This window comes from Budorcas taxicolor, chromosome 11, assembly GCF_023091745.1.
Source record: "Budorcas taxicolor isolate Tak-1 chromosome 11, Takin1.1, whole genome shotgun sequence".
In the NCBI taxonomy this organism is placed as follows: Eukaryota; Metazoa; Chordata; class Mammalia; order Artiodactyla; family Bovidae; genus Budorcas; species Budorcas taxicolor.
This window is the reverse complement of record NC_068920.1, coordinates 46,217,177-46,234,298: the sequence shown is the minus strand read 5'-3', so window position 1 is coordinate 46,234,298 and position 17,122 is coordinate 46,217,177. Positions and strand designations below refer to the sequence as shown.

Genomic DNA, 17,122 nt, shown 5'->3' with positions numbered 1-17,122 from the left:
TGTAAGCTTTGTATCTGAGTCATTCAGTGGTGTCCAACTCTGCGACCCCATGAACTGTAGCCCATCAGGCTCCTCTGTCCATGGAGTTCTCCAGGCAAGAATACTGGAATGGGTTGCCATTCCCTTCCCCAGGGGATCTTCCCAACCCAGGGACTGAACATGGGTCTCCTGCATTGCAGGCAGATTCTTTACCCTCTGAGCCATCAGGGAAGCCCACGTAAGCTTTAGCCATATGACAATAATTGACACAGTAACTAGAACAAAGCATGTACTCAACAAACATGTGTTGATAAAGAAGTGAAAAAACTGATGGCAGAACTAATGAATTCACCAGTCCAGAGGGCCTCCTTTTTTCCAGCTAGCTGTTACCCATAAGACAGTACAGAAACGCCACATGGAGAACAATCACAGAGAACGACTGCTTGTTCCTGCCTACTGACACCACGATCAATGGTAAAAAATAGCATCCTGAGATTTGAACTTATTCTACTCTGTTGCTAAAGAAATATTCACAGCAAGGAGATTTGGAATGAATGAAGAGATAAAGGGATATAACATCACCAAATACATTTCCAGGCTTCTCAGTCTTGTCTCTGTTAACTACAAAGTGTGCTCTTTAATGAGCACCATACTCTTTAATGATTTCCAAGCTAGATGCGGAGGAAAACCACGCATGTCAGGTTGTTCATCCCAACAAACGTTTACACAGAAAATTTCAACCTAAGTTGCAAAAGGGAAGCGCTTTATCCCTTTGTTCTAGAACATTCCACACTTCAGACTCCTCAAGGTCTTCACAAAAAAGGCAGTGGTCAACTATACACATGGTCGGCCAGTCTAATAGAAAGAGAAACGTATAAAACCAGCCTGGACTTCCAGCATGGTTCTGTGGCTGCCGTAGTGACGGTGCGCGCATGCTCAGTCGCTTCAGTCGAGTCCGACTCTGCGACGCTATGGACTATAGCCTGCTCGGCTCCTCTGTCCATGGGGATTCTTCAAGCAAGAATACTGGAATGGTTGCCACTTCCTCCTCCAGGGACCTTTCTCTCCCAGGGATAGAACCCGCATCTCTTAAGTCTCCTGCACTGGCAAGAGGGTTCTTTACCACTAGCGCCACCTGGGAAATCCGCTGTAATGGCGGTACCAACACACTTAGCAAAAACTACACCGGGGGAAGGTGCAACCCTGACAAATCCTATCATCTGACAAAACTGCGTGTGTTTATTGTCCTTTAAGGCAGACTGTGATCATACCCTAAAATAAGTTTGCTGCAGAGCGCTCATTTGGATTCATAAATAAACACGGTTTCATCACGCTGGTGGTGATTCTTCTTTCCCTTCTGTACTGGAGAGTCTTCTGCTCTTTTCTGTACAGTCTGCTTTTCTGCGGCTGCCCTGAACCCTCTTGTTCAGCCTCTCGGACAGTCCGCACCTTGTGTTTTCAGTTCAGTCATCAGTTTTAGAAACTGGCATTTAAGAGATTTGGTCATTATAAAAGTGAATTCTGACAGATACGTTGTTAAAGCCTTCATCCTTGCACATTTAAAACTAGAGGATGCTACACTGAAATCCATTATGGAGAATGAAAATTTTTTTTTTTTCTTTTCCAGAATGGAAATAATGGCGGCAGTGCTAAAGAATCCACACGCCAATGCAAGAGATGCAAATTCAATCTCTGGGTTAAGAAGATGCCCTGGAGGAGGAAATGGCAACCCATTTCAGTACTTTTGCCCGGAAAATTCCATGGACAGAGGAGGCTGGCGGGCTACGGTCCATGGGGTTGCAAAGAGTGGGACACGACTGAACAACTGAGCACATACTTTACTTGGGGTTTCCTGTTATTGCTGCTGCAGCTGCTTCTACTACAACTTCAAGACTTCAAGAAATGTTGGTGACATTAAAAACGGTAATATTTATGATGATTAGTATAATTTTAAAGATTATAATAATTTACATGTTTGTTTTTTATATGGAGGTATAATTTGACAGCCTCTATTTTTGATTTATATTTATAGAGTTTGTGTGTATAAAAAGTATAACTGACCTGTTTTTCTGTGGAGCAAACTGGATCTGTATGGAGAGGTGCTGGAGTCCAGGGCCTGAGTGGGAGCTAAGAGTGGCAATGTCTTCGGACCGTCCGGGTTCCCAGGTGGGAAGGGGGAGCTCTGGCCATGCCTCAGTTCACCTCTGTCCATGCTGGAGAGGTGGAGAGCGTCCTGAGCTTTCTTCTTCTCCTTCTTTAACATATTTACCAAAATATCTAAAACTTGAATTAAGGATTTAGTCACTCATGACGGATTAGAATGATCAAAACACTTATTTTCAAGTGAGATTGATAGTTTCAACAACACTTGCTATGGTCATGTTACAAAGACAGATGAAACAAAGACCTCACCTTTCTGAGGTCCTTGATAAAGTGATGGACAGTGTAGGAGGCTGCTGGCCTTTCAGTAGGGCACCATTAAAATTACATGAAAAATGAGCAAGCCAAAAGGTCTTTAATACCTTTGAGTTCAAACTAATTTGGGCTTAAAGCTTCCATGAAAGCATTTGTAAAAACGAAAACGAACCCTGGGTAGTGGTTGACAATGGAGCTGTCTCCGTGAACAAGACTTGAATGCAGGAAGCAGCTCTGGAATCAGCAGGACAAGGAGCAGGGAGAAGGCAGAGCCTGCCCAGCAGGCAGCTCAGCAGAGTCAGCTCTGGTGCCAGACCACCTCCACGTCCAACTCATGCTCATTCCACGTACCTTCGAACGGGGCTTTAAGTCACCTTTTTAAAAGTCTCTAATTTTTGGTCTGAGTGGGGAAACAGTGGAAACAGTGTCAGACTTTATTTTTGGGGGCTCCAAAATCACTGCAGATGGTGACTGTAGCCATGAAATTGAAAGATACTTACTCCTTGAAAGGAAAGCTATGATCAACCTAGACAGCATATTCAAAAGCAGAGACATTACTTGGCCGACTAAGGTCCGTCTAGTCAAGGCTATGGTTTTTCCTGTGGTTATGTATGGATGTGAGAGTTGGACTGTGAAGAAGGCTGAGCACCGAAGAATTGATGCTTTTGAGCTGTGTTGTTGGAGAAGACTCTTTAGAGTCCCTTGGACTGCAAGGAGATCCAACCAGTCCATTCTGAAGGAGATCAGCCCTGGGATTTCTTTGGAAGGAATGATGCTGAAGCTGAAACTCCAGCACTTTGGCCACCTCATGCGAAGGGCTGACTCATTGGAAAAGACTGATGCTGGGAGGGATTGAGGGCAGGAGGAGAAGGGGACGACAGAGGATGAGATGGCTGGATGGCATCACTGACTCGATGGACGTGAATCTGAGTGAACTCTGGGAGTTGGTGATGGACAGGGAGGCCTGGCATGCTGCGATTCATGGGGTCGTAAAGAGTTGGACACGACTGAGCGACTGAACTGAACTGAACTGAATTTCACTAAAAGAGGTGAATTATTAGTAAAGATGTGTATGCTAAGCAACTTCAGTCATGTCTAACTCTTTGCAACCCCATGGACTATAGCCTGACGGGCTGCTCTGTCCATGGGATTCTCCAGGCAAAGATACCAGAGTGGGTTGCCATGCCCTCCTCCAGGGGATCTTCCTGACCCAGGGATCGAACCTGCGTCTCTTATGTCTCCTGCATTGGGGGGACAAGTTTTTACCACTGGCAGCACCTGGGAAGCCCCATTAGCAAAGATATATCATTTTAAATTAGAACTTTTGTGGGCCATATGGATCTGATAGGAGCACTGATGATGAGTGATAAAGTCATTCCATTCTACCCTCCTTCACTGTTCTTTCGAGTTGTTGAGACCTCTAGGGGGTTCTGCCATCATGAGGAGAAAAGATAACACTCCCTTTGGAGAATCTCGTAACTCTCCCTGCATGTGCACTGAGATGAATCCAAGACCTCACCAGCCCTGAAGATGCCTTCATTCAAACAGGAGTCTGCGGAAACTCGAAGATGGTGTAGGAGAAGACGGCTACACAGAAGCAGGGGAGGCATCCAGGCACATTCATTCTTGGGCAGGGGACATGGAGAGCACTTGACCTTCATTTCCTCTTCAGCTTTGACCTCAGCTTTTTGTGATTTCTGGAAGCATGGTTTTTCTCTTACAAGCCCTGACACAGCCTCCATTCTTCACCTCAAGCAAGCTTGTATTTACCAAAGGTTTTCACAACTTTGGCGGTGTCTAGGCATTCCCCATTCCTCTGTGTGGGAGAGATTCGCGAGACCGTCATGCACTTTCACCGTTTCCTGCTTGGCCATGGCTGTGTCCTTCCTTCACTCAGTCAGCGACACTCCTTGGAGCTTGCACTGGGTGTCAGGCAATGCTGTGTTCTAGGCACAGAGATAGAAAGATGCAGGGGCAGACTGGCTTTTTGCTCTCATGAAGCAGATGTCTACTGGAGAAAGCTGGATCTCTCTCACACACACAGACACACACATACACACACATAAGAGGGCAGAAGTGCCAGATTGCTTTTTAAAAAGGTCAAGAGTGACTGAGTGGCTGCTTTCTACTGGGTGCCCAAGAAAGGTTCAGGCCTCAAGAAAGGCTTTTTAGCAAATGACATTTAAGCTGAGATTTGAATGCCAAGAAGAACCAGACATAGGGAGGGTGTCTAAGCAGAGGAAGTGGCGAGTGCTGAAACCCGAAGGAGAAACGGGCTGGGCAGTGGTTCACAACAGAGGCTATTTCACCACCCACGGGACACTTGGCCACGTCTGGAGATATTTCGGGTTGTTTTTGGGCTTTCCTTCTGCAGGGGGGTTGGGGATGCTCCTGGTGGCCAGTGGATAGAGGACTGCTCAGGATAGCTCCATCGGCGGCACCGCTGAGGTTAAGAAGCCAGGTGTTATAGGTCAGGGCAGAAAGGCGCCGTGCCCACAGCCTAACGTGCACGGTGCGGGGCAGAAGACATGAAGCAGGGGCTGGGTGGGTGCAAGATCACATGGGGCCTCTTCATCTGGAGGAAGGAGCGTGATCGCTACTCTAAGTGTAACGGGAAACTGCTGGAAGGATTGAACCAGAGAAATGCGGTGTTCTGATGGACGTTCACAAAGACCACAACAGACTCATCTTCTCGCTGCCTCCCTTCTCTCCGGTTCCCTTTGTCTGGCCCTGCTTCCAGCTCCCATTTCATTCGCGCCTCTGTTCCTGCCAAGTGCAGCCCTGGGGACCAAGTGTCACCCTGTTAAGTGTTTTGTGAAGAGATGTCTGAACTTTATGCAAACTGATAATGCCACTGAAATGACACCGTTTTCACTCTCTTTCCATGAAGAGCATTCCAGCCACAGTCTTTCTGTTTGCAGGACAATCTTCTGCTGAGCTCTAGTAGGATCACTTTTCCTCCTATTTTAAGCCGTATCTTTCTCACTCCTCCTGTCAGTATCCTGGCCTTCTTGGTTCTACCCAAAAAAGATAATCCAAATTGTCTCCAACCTGACTGTGAGACACTATGAAACGTCAGGAGCCTTTCTTGGTCATTAGCCCTTGATAAATGTCAGCTTTGTGATGAGTATGTCTTAGCTGCTCTCCCTCCTTCTTCTGAGTCTGCCCATTGTCTGTGGGGTCACACCCTCCATGGTGCAGCACTCTACAGAGCCCAGAGCTCAAGCCAGGCGGCATCTTACCAGCTCTGCTCAGCTCTGAGATGCTGGCGAGAGGCAGTGTTGTCAGAGATGACGGACGACGAGCTAGGGCATCCATCTGGGTGTGAACTTCCAAGTTCAGTACTCTTTTCACCATGCCTCCTACACATTCTCCTTGCAAATATGAGTCTCAGAAGCCAAGGACCCTGCTGGAGTTGTTCACGGTCGGGAGAGAATCTAGCACAGCCCTGCATGGACAGCAGTACCTGGCTTTACCAGTGAAGAAATGATGTATGTCTCTCTCTCACTCCCTTTGTAAAATAAACATATATGAACAAGCCTAGACTGTTCCCTCTCTGTCATATCTCATTTCATCCCTCCCATATGCACAGACATTCATAAGCCCAGAAGGGGATTAAGGAGTTGGTAGGAGTATTTAGGGGAGATGATCCTGAACTAGGATCAAGGCCAGGAAAAGAAGCAGAGCTCAGACTGGGGCTGGGGCCAGGACTGAGGCCTCAGCTGGGACCATCTCTGGGGATGGATAGGGCAGGAGAACTGAGGCCTCGGCTGGGACCATCTCTGGAGATGGATAGGGCAGGAGAGAGGAAAAGGAATGCGAGGGCAACGACACTGCAGCAGCACTCGGAGACGAGGGTTTGCGTGGGAGTTCAACTCACAGTCAGATCTACTGTTACTGGCCTGATAATAAAGCGGCTCGAGCCCACTTGAATCAGACACACGGGGTCTGCTAACACTCAACTAAAATTAGAGGCTGAAGTTAATCAGGCAGAGTGCCTACCTCCTATTTGGTTTGGTTTTACCTCTTTATTACTGGATTTCCTTCATGTAAGCTATTTTTTATGAATTTTGCACAATAGCTAAAGCTAAAATACCTTTTAGCAATTTTTGAGAAGTGAACAAAAATATTTGTTCATAAAGAACGGACCGAAATCATTTCTTATGCATGTTTAAAGCCTGCAAATGTAATGAAAATGCCAAATCTTTTGCAAGAAGCTTGGAAGATAAAATAAGAAACAACACTGAAGAAATACTGGGGATACCTGAGCTCTAACCATCCATTAGGGGCTCTTTATTGATGGACAGGGAGGCCTGGCGTGCTGCAATTCATGGCGTCGCAAAGAGTCGGACACAACTGAACGACTGAACTGAACTAAACTGAGAGGTAACCACCTCATCTGTGGGCTTTCCAGGTGGCGCTAGTGGTAAAGAACCCCGATGCCAATTCAGGAGATGTAAGAGACACAGGTTTGATCCTTGGGTCAGGAAGATCCCCTGGAGGGGACAATGGCAATCCACTCCGGTATTCTTGCCTGGAGAATTCCAGGGACAGCGGAGCCTGGCGGGCTATAGTCCATGGGGTCCCAGAGAGTCGACTTAGCATGCACGTCATCGGGAAGAGAGGCAGTTCCCATGTGCTGTTACCATTTTCAGTTCCCAATATATGCTGTTTCCTAGAGACGTAAGAATTCTATCCTTAACACTCATCTACACTCACTTCCAAATTTGGGAACATTTGTAAGTGGAACTCAAAGCGGTAGATCTGGCTTTTAAATAAAAAGTTACATTTAAATCAATCTCTGCTCTTTATAAGCTAAATACCATTTGTCATTTCTCGGCCATCATTCGAGTTTCACCCACACAGAGGCCACAAATTCTGGGCCATGGTGAGGCTGCGGTCAGCCCGGTGTCCGGCCAGCTAGCTAAAGATAACCAGCTAGCTTACTGGGTCAGGACTAAATCAGGAAGAGCACTGTAGAGTAGTCAAAAATATATTAAAATTTTTTTAATGTGGAGAGAAAGAAAACCCATGCTTTTCAATAACCTGAAATGTCTCCCATAATGGTAAGATATCTAGCTAAAAGCAAGGTAATTTTTTTTTTTCATTTATGGCAACTCTGGTTTTTACCAGTTGCGACAACATGTTTGGTGAAGGGATATTTTACTTCTAAATGGAAAGAAACGACGTGAGCTAGAAGCTGGGTGGGGAGCTGGGTGATGTGGCTAGGGGAAGATAGCTAAGGGTTTCCTGGTCCAAGTCCAGAGAAGAAGAGTCTCTAATCTCTGCAGAAAGGATACTGATTTCATTGTCCCTCTGCTGTAGAATATCACGTAGCTTTTTATACTCTTCCTCTTTCAATGGCTCTTGGCAGTTTTGATCTTTGTTTGCAGAGGGGGCTGTGCTCTGTCTGTGGGTCTTCTCGTCGTTCAGCAGTTTCTGTAAGATGAAACAAGAGCTTAGCATCCACACCTCGACTCCCAGTGGCTTTGTGCCTCTGATTCTTCTCGCCTTTACCAATGCCTTGCACACCTTAGGTGTTCTCCTCTGATGCCTCGCCTTGCAACGCAGTCGCCTTTGCGGCACTGCGTCTTCCTCCTCCTACCTGGCTTCTTTCCATCCTCCTTCATCATACCCCTCCCCCTTATCTTGTCTTTCCCTCCCTAACATGGGAGAATCCTGCTCAAACACTGTCTTCTCTTGAATGTCTTTTGCTTTCTCTATAACCTCATACTACTAACTCACTTAAAAAAAAAAAACCAGTTGTCATGTATTATAATTATTCTTTACATATCTGTCTCCTCCGTGACTTACTTATTCAATGTTGCCTTCTCTATGCCTAGTCCAGAATAGACTCACACAAATGTCTATTATCTTAATGAAGTATGCTAAATTACAAGTCAGGCAGACATAGAGGCTAATGATATTCACACTGTGTCATCATGAAAGCAAAACCTAAGACTGAAGCTGCTGGAGAAAAATGAAGGACACAGTTCTTTTGACATAGCTTGAAAATGAGTGGATTTTGAACACGAAACTATTTTGTGTAGAAGGTAGAGAGATTCCTGGCCAAAGCTTTAGAAGTCCAAGGTCTGAACTTATCCATTGGAAAGTAAGATACAACCTCTGAAGAAATTCAGTGATCATCTGTTTGAACCATCTCAATGGTTCAAAGATCATGCTGTTCTGGAAATGGGAAGCTGGCTCCTCAACCTTTCAAGAGCAGGTCAACTAGAAAAGCTTTATTGCAGTTTGAACACAGCAGACAATGGCTTCTACTAGTGGAAATGTTTAAATTTACCTTTAAATAATGGAAACAGTGATGAATTTTACGCATATCAGTGCCAACCTCTAGTTTACTCTCTGGATCCTGGTCTTCCAAAAAGGATGTTATTAGTTTTTCCAGCCTAAAAATACATAAGGTATGAGAATCAACTACAAGCTTGAAACTTTAGAAATTCTAGTGGCATTACTTTGTTAGTTAACATTTGAAGTACAGGATATTGTTCTCACTTCCTTATGCAAATACAGTTATCCGATTTGACTATAAACATTAACGAGGAAGAAACAAATTGGCAAAGTGAAATCTGGAAATGATGCAATTATTTGACTAATTTCCAGTGGACTTTCACATACAGATTTCAATTCAAGAATCATTTGATTTCTACAAGATATGCATTCTAGCCAAGCTTTCTGTGCCCCTGTGCCTAGCTGCCACACTGCTAAAGTAATGAAAAAATTTTTATTAGTTTAATTAAAAATTCATGCTGCTCAGTCTGAGCTGGGACATCAGTGGTGCCCCAAACCCTTTGAATCACTCCTGGTTGACATACAGTATTCACAGTGGCTCTTCCAAATCCTTCCACAGCCCCCAGCCCGCCACCCTGCTTTCACTCTCCATCAATAATGCAGCTTCTCACTAGACTGAGAAGTCAAAGTTGTTTCAAGCGGGCTCCTTCAGCTACCTTTACCTCTACTTGCCAGTGTCTCTGTCTCACCTCTCAGCCCTCTTCCTTCTGATTTTGGATAATATCCTTCCTCCTTCACATGGCCAACCTCTCCCCAGACTCTCTCCAGGCTCCTAGCAGGGTTACCTGATTAGTTACCTCCTTAGAACCTCTTCACCTCAGATACGCAGATGACACCACCCTTATGGCAGAAAGTGAAGAGGAACTAAAAAGTCTCTTGATGAAAGTGAAAGAAGAGAGTGAAAAAGTTGGCTTAAAGCTCAACATTCAGAAAATGAAGATCATGGCATCCAGTCCCATCACTTCATGGGAAATAGATGGGGAAACAGTGGAAACAGTGTCAGACTTCAATTTTGGGGGCTCCAAAATCACTGCAGATGGTGATTGCAGCCATGAAATTAAAAGACGCTTACTCCTTGGAAGAAAAGTTATGACCAACCTAGATAGCATATTCAAGAGCAGAGACATTACTTTGCCGACTAAGGTCCATCTAGTCAAGGCTATGGTTTTTCCAGTAGTCATGTATGGATGTGAGAGTTGGACTGTGAAGAAGGCTGAGCGCCGAAGAACTGATGCTTTTGAACTGTGGTGTTGGAGAAGACTCTTGAGAGTCCCTTGGACTGCAAGGAGATCCAACCAGTCCATTCTGAGGGAGATCAACCCTGGGATTTCTTTGGAAGGAATGATACTAAAGCTGAAACTCCAGTACATTGGCCACCTGATGTGACGAGTTGACTCATCGGAAAAGACTCTGATGCTGGGAGGGATTGGGAGCAGGAGAAGAGGGGGACAACCGAGGATGAGATGGCTGGATGGCACCACTGGCTCGATGGACGTGAATCTGAGTGAACTCCGGGAGTTGGTGATGGACAGGGAGGCCTGGCGTGCTGCGATTCATGGGGTTGCAAAGAGTCGGACACGACTGAGCGACTGAACTGAACTGAACTAGCACCTCTTCATGCTGATTTTTCCCTTCTCCTTACAAGGATTTTCATGTTAGTCCTATTCCAAAACAAATAAAAAAACAGAAAACAAACATCTGCCTTTGGAGGGAACATCCAGGCCACCCCAGGAAGTTCAGTTTGCAGCTTATAGTGTCCACACTGCATTCTAGGGTCTGCATGACATCTTCACTCCCCCGTTAGTTTATGAGCATCATGGGGGCAATTCTTGACTCTTATTCTTCCTTGTGTTCCCTCTCCATGACCCTGTATCTACAGCATCAGTATAGAATCAATAGAATGATTCCTTCTATGTTGAGATAAGACTCTTGATAAGGAAGGTGCAAGAATGGCAATCACTATCTGTGATGCTCACTATCATTATATGGCGGCAGTCTATTTTTCTCACATTGTTTTGAAAATATCTGCACACTTTCAGCATCATTTTGAACAGAACACATCTCCTTTCCATTAGTACTACCAGCCTACTCAAATAAGATGTAATGATTTCCTTCAGATAGTAGAGGATGAGATGGTTAGATAGCATCACTGACTCAATGGACATGAATCTGAGCAAACTCTGGGGGACAGTGAAGGACAGGAAGTTCTGGCATGCTGCAGTCCATGGGGTCAACAAAGAGTCGGACATGACTCTGCAGCTGAACGACAACAAGCAGGTTTGAATGTCATTCTTATTTCTTCCTACAGTCTACGACACATGACAGCTGTTGCTTCCCAATCTGCACTGTCATTTTTAAGGAGCATCTTTGGGTGGAGGGGTACTTATTTGTACCATTTGCTGACGGACATAATCTTACCTTGTAGCAGGCTTCAAACTGTCAGAGACAGAGAGACATTAGTTTCTGATACAAAATGTGTTTATGTTTTTATGTGAAATATTATAAAAATAGATATTTATGGAAAGAATTCCAAACAACACAGATGTGAATAAATTAAAAAGTAAACACTCCACTCTTCTCCCTCCCTTGCCACCATTCTTTATCTTTATTGGCTCTCAATACTTTGGGGAATCCACACTTAGTAGCTGAAATACATTCTTCTAGTTCTTAATGAAGCAGCTACCTATAGCCTTATGTGCATTTGTAGGTTTCGTGTGTTTATACAAAAATGAGATCACACTCTGAATAGAGTTCCGTATCATTATTTTTCTAAGCAATTTATCAGAAATAATATTCCATGCCAGTACATATATAATAGAACTATTTCATTTTTAATGGCTATATAATATTGTATAGTGTGTGTCCTGAGCCTCTCGTGATAGACACTGAAGCAACATATTCATAATTGCTACTTTCTTCTGTCACTCATGAGGAGGCCTGAATGCATAAATGCCAATGAATGAAGTTTCAAAAAATAGTAATGCATATCCATTTGTATTGACCCTGAATACTTGGCAAAATTCTGGAACTTTGAAAATTATCATTAGTTCTATAATTTACCACAATAGCAAATAGAATTTACTATCCTCTGGAGTAGAAGTGTTTTTTGGTTTTCAGTGTCCCTAAAATTTCAGACAGCCAATATGGCGCCCCACTCCAGTACTCTTGCCTGGAAAATCCCATGGACGGAGGAGCCTGGTGGGCTGCAGTCCATGGGGTTGCTAAGAGTCAGATACGACTGAGCGACTTCACTTTGACTTTTCACTTTCATGCACTGGAGAAGGAAATGGCAACCCACTCCAGTGTTCCTGCCTGGAGAATCCCAGGGACGGGGGAGCCTGGTGGGCTGCCATCTATGGGGTCGCATAGAGTCGGACACGACTGAAGCGACTTAGCAGCAGCAGCAGTGGTGGCTAGTCAATTCTTCTGCCTTGCTTTTTCTTTCAAAAATAATTTCTCCTGTATAGTCTGATCATGAAGTAAATATTCTAGGCAACACTCCATTAAGCAGGGCTGAAGTGGGTTACAAGTTCACACTGTAAGATTGTACAGGCCTGCTCATTAGCTGAGTTAACTCACAGATCACTCTGTCTCACTGGACTTTGGTTGTTACATCAAGACTCTTGTCTTGCATAGTAAGAGTTTAGGATACAAGGAAGACCAGGAATCCAAAGAAATGGTGAAGAACTTCTGCTGAAATGGAAGACCTGGATTGCTTCACCCCTCCTGAGACTTGATTAGTTGGATATAAAAGTAAGAATGAAGATCAGGCCTCTTGACGTGCAATTTTTTTTTCGTTAGTACTTGACACAACAGAGCCTCCTCAGATAAGAAAAACATGCCTGGTCTTCCCTTCATCCATTAAATGATTTATTGTTGAATTAATTTTCTTATCAGCCAAAGACTTGGCCTAACAATTAAAATGCAGAAAAATGCCTATTCAGATGTTTCTGATGTACTCCTCTCATAGTTAAGAGTGAACGTTTGACCCTAAATTCCCTGCATTTTCCTATCTCCCAAAATAGTTCCTAAGTTCATACCTAGTCACTGCTCCCACAGGGGATCTCCCAGCTGCCAGAACCCTTCTGGCCAGTGAAGAACTGTCTGCAGGAAAGCTCTCCCAAGAGGTCAAGTGAGTATGATAAGTCTGTTCTTTAGGATAAGCCCAAGTAAACAAGACATTTTACTTGTTCTCTGTTGCTAGGAAAAAAAGAAGTAAAAGTATCCCATTGGAGAAGTTAAACTAAATGCATGCCATTCAGTTCTAGTTCATATAGACAAGAAAGATGGTAGATAATCTATGTGCCTGAACACTAAGCTTGGCTGGTAGGTGACAGGAGGATGTTGGTGATGATACTTGTTTCCACCAAACTGACTGTTGATGAGACAGTGCTGACAGCCTGTAGCTTAGATCAGCAATTCTCTTGTACTATAAATTTTGATTTCTGGCCACATCACAAGCTGTCGTTGCTTAGCTGCTAAGTCATGTCCCACTCTTTTGTGACCGCATTGATTGTAGCCTGCCCGGCTCCTCTGTCCATGGGATTTCCCAGGCAAGAATATTGGAGTGGATTGCCATCTCCTTCTCCAGGGGATCTTCCAGACCCAGGAATCAAATTCAGGTCTCCTGCATTGGCAGTATGGTTCTTTACCACTGAGCCACCTGGGAAGCCCATGGCCACACCAAAGAATTGACCATAATTTCTAATGCATGCTTTATCCCCTCAAGACCACTAGACTACTTTTGTTTTTGCTCCCAACATTTCTTGCCAAAAAAATAAAGTTTTATCTGCAGCCATATTTTTGTGGAAATTTAGGTTTAGTAGTGTGAATAGAAAGGGAAAGCCAGTTAATTATAGTCAACAATACCTGGTATTACTTGGGCAAGCACTAAATGCTAGCTACTGGTCTGTGCCCTTTGAATACCACACTTCCTTAATCTGCACAACAACTAGATGGGCTGAGTACTATTATTGTCCTCATATCATAAGTAAAGGACCTGAAGTACAGAGAGGTTGTATGTCTTGCCCAAGGTCATACAGCTAGCAGACCACAGAGCTGGAATTCAAACTCGGGGAGGCTGACTTCAGAATTCAAGTTTTAAACACTCTGCTTACCATACTATGGGAAAGTTACTACATTTATTTAAACATCATGCTGGGCAATGTATTTCTAAAGGGCAATGCCATGCCATCTAGAATTTTTTGAAAAGGTAAATAGTCGAATAGACAAGAAGGAAATAACTGAGCTGCACTTGCTTAGATCTTAATAAGGTCACTGACTGGCATGCTTTATAACAGCAAAAGAAGTTGGGAGAGAATTGGAATGCCCCATATTAGGAAATTAAATAAATTATGGCATAATTGTTTACACTGTTAGGCAAGTATTTAAAATGATGGTGAAGAGGTATATTTACCGGCATTAAAATAGTCATGATATATTATGATAGGTTAATAATGAATCCCTTTATAGGGATTCTGCAAGTAGCCTGCAATACACCCACCAAGAAGATAAGAGATAAGAAGAAAGGAAGGAAAGACAGAAGGAAGAAAAAAATCCTGAGGCTTCTGCCCAGTTGCCTTTGGCTCAAGAACATTTATTATCTCCTTGTGAAAAGAGAGACGAGCGATCCAAGAGAAACTTGCTCTTCTGCAGTGTTTTTATCATTATGTTACATTCAACTGTTTATTAAGTGAAGTTCATTGTTTATCCATTGTGCACGATTACCATGTTCTCATTATTCTAAAATAATCTTTGTTAAAAAAAAATTCAGCATGTTCCTGTCAGCATTAGCGTCTCTAAAATAATCTTTGTAAAAAAAAATTAAGCATGTTCCGACAGCATTAGCATCTCAAAATGAATTAGAAACCATGTCTCTATGGTACTGGTTGTGGGAAAGTCGGGGGAGAAAAGGAATGGGTATAAGCAAGGAGCACGCCTCTGGGGCATGGAAACCCCGGCTGGTTCTAAACCCCAGGACAGCTATGGGAAGTGTGGCCCAGGGAGTAACTGGGGGACAAAGATGGCAGAAGCGTCCTATGACACAGTCTTATTCCAGGGAATTAGTGGGGAAAAACAAGGCTAGGGAGTGCAAGGCATTGGGACCTTATCCTCGGATACTGAGCTGGAAAGAGTAAGCAGGATACAAAATACCCCAGTTTCTGGGTTAGGGCTGTTCTGTGGTAGAATTATGGAGATGATTGGTGCCCCTGAGCTGAGGGCCCTGCTGGTTTCTCTCTGGTTCTGAGAGAATAGGTGGTTCATTCTCAAGGGCTATGAAGGAGTTCTGATTGCAGAAGCTAACAGGGACTCATTATACCAAAATGTATCAGAATCTGCCTGACCTCTATCAGTCATTCAGCCACTAAAGATGGTGCTGTCAAGCACAGGTTGTGTCCAACAGGGTTAAGCAATGGGGTTGCTGACAAACTATAGTTACATATCAACTCGAGAAAAGATCTTTGTTAAAAAGCTGAAAATAATGATAAAGATAAAAGGAAACTGGAGAACTCAACTTCTAGGAACATAACTACGTAGGAAGAATAGGAGAATAGCTACAAAATTAAAAATACTGTATATAAAAAATGTGGCTGAACAATTAGGGTGAATGATCTCAACCATTAATTCATCAGCTTCTGTGGGTCACAAATTTCTCAGCTGCGAAATGTACAAAACAACATCATCTCTAGACTGTCTGAGCTCTATGAGACAATGCAATTCACGGAACAAAGAGAGGGTATTTATTGTCCGGCCCATGAATGCCTTGCTCTTCAGTGTGAACAGCAGGCCAACTTCTTAGGCATCACCTGGGAGACTTGAAGAAATGTAGGCCCTAAGGCCCCACGCCAGACTTGCTGAATCTACATTTAAACAACATTCCCTGGGGATTCCTGTGTGCATCAATGCTTGAGAAGCCATACAACACAGCAACTTGTTGAATTTTGAGTTATGAATATAAACATATCTTTTTGGCTCTGGAACCCAAAGAAATAATGAGATATTAAATGAAAGATATTAATGAAATATATTAAATTAAATTAACAAGATCCCTTGATGGTCAGCCACGTCCTGGCTACTGTGCTAGTGACCTTACATGATTTCTTACTTAAGAGGGAGAAGATTTAAATAGATTATCATACTCCGGTTCTCTTTATAACTGCCTTCCCCTAATTATTTTATTATTACTTTTATTCAACATCCATTACATTTCAGCCACTCTTACATGTATTTTGTTATCTATCTGTACCATAAAGCTAAAAATTATTTTCCCTCCTTCACAGGTGAAGACAGGAACACTCTTAGAAATTGACTAACTTGCATACTATTAGTTGCATATTATATGCAACTTACTGCATATAAGCTAAGAAACTGAAACATTGGGATTTAAAAACAGGTCTTTTGAATCAGGAACCCCTACCCTTTCTACACAAAGGCTCTCAATCAACTCAGGAAAATGTCCTGCATTTGCTATAATCTATACAACAGACTGGTTCCAAATAGGAAAAGGAGTACGTCAAGGCTGTATATTGTCACCCTGCTTATTTAACTTATATGCAGAGTACATCATGAGAAACGCTGGGCTGGAAGAAGCACAAGCTGGAATCAAGATTGCTGGGAGAAATATCAATAACCTCAGATATGCAGATGACACCACCCTTATGGCAGAAAGTGAAGAGGAACTAAGAAGTCTTTTGATGAAAGTGAAAGAGGAGAGTGAAAAAGTTGGCTTAAAGCTCAGCACTCAGAAAACGAAGATCATGGCATCTGGTCCCATCACTTCATGGGAAATAGCTGGGGAAACAGTGGAAACGTTGTCAGACTTTATTTTTTGGGCTCCAAAATCCCTGCAGATGATGACTGCAGCCATGAAATAAAAGACACTTACTCCTTGGAAGGAAAGTTATGACCAACCTAGATAGCATATTCAAAAGCAGAGACATTACTTTGCCAACAAAGGTCCGTCTAGTCAAGGCTATGGTTTTTCCAGTGGTCATGTATGGATGTGAGAGTTGGACTGTGAAGAAAGCTGAGTGCTGAAGAATTGATGCTTTTGAGCTGTGGTGTTGGAGAAGACTCTTGAGAGTCCCTTGGACTGCAAGGAGATCCAACCAGTCCATTCTGGAGGAGATCAGCCCTGGGTGTTCTTTGGAAGGACTGATGCTAAAGCTGAAACTCCAATACTTTGGCCACCTCATGCAAAGAGTTGACTCATTGGAAAAGATTCTGATGCTGGGAGGGATTAGGGGCAGGAGGAGAAGGGGACGACCGAGGATGAGATGGCTGGATGGCATCATCAACTCGATGGACATGAGTTTGAGTGAACTCCAGGAGTTGGTGATGGACAGGGAGGCCTGGTGTGCTGTGATTCACGGGGTCACAAAGAGTTTGACACGACTGAGCGACTGAACTGAACTGAACT

At 43.6% G+C, this 17,122-nt stretch overlaps 1 protein-coding gene across 1 annotated transcript in view; it reads right to left on the bottom strand.

The window, feature by feature from the left end:
* KIF6 (kinesin family member 6) overlaps positions 1 to 17,122 on the bottom strand; it is a 417,940-nt gene that overhangs the window by 182,527 nt on the left and 218,291 nt on the right. The window contains exons 11-13 of the mRNA XM_052648206.1: positions 8,696 to 8,801; positions 7,695 to 7,833; positions 2,041 to 2,256 (exon numbers count right to left, since the gene is read on the bottom strand). Of these exons, the coding sequence (XP_052504166.1) occupies positions 2,041 to 2,256; positions 7,695 to 7,833; positions 8,696 to 8,801 (461 nt within the window). The remainder of the gene's footprint in view (positions 1 to 2,040; positions 2,257 to 7,694; positions 7,834 to 8,695; positions 8,802 to 17,122) is intronic.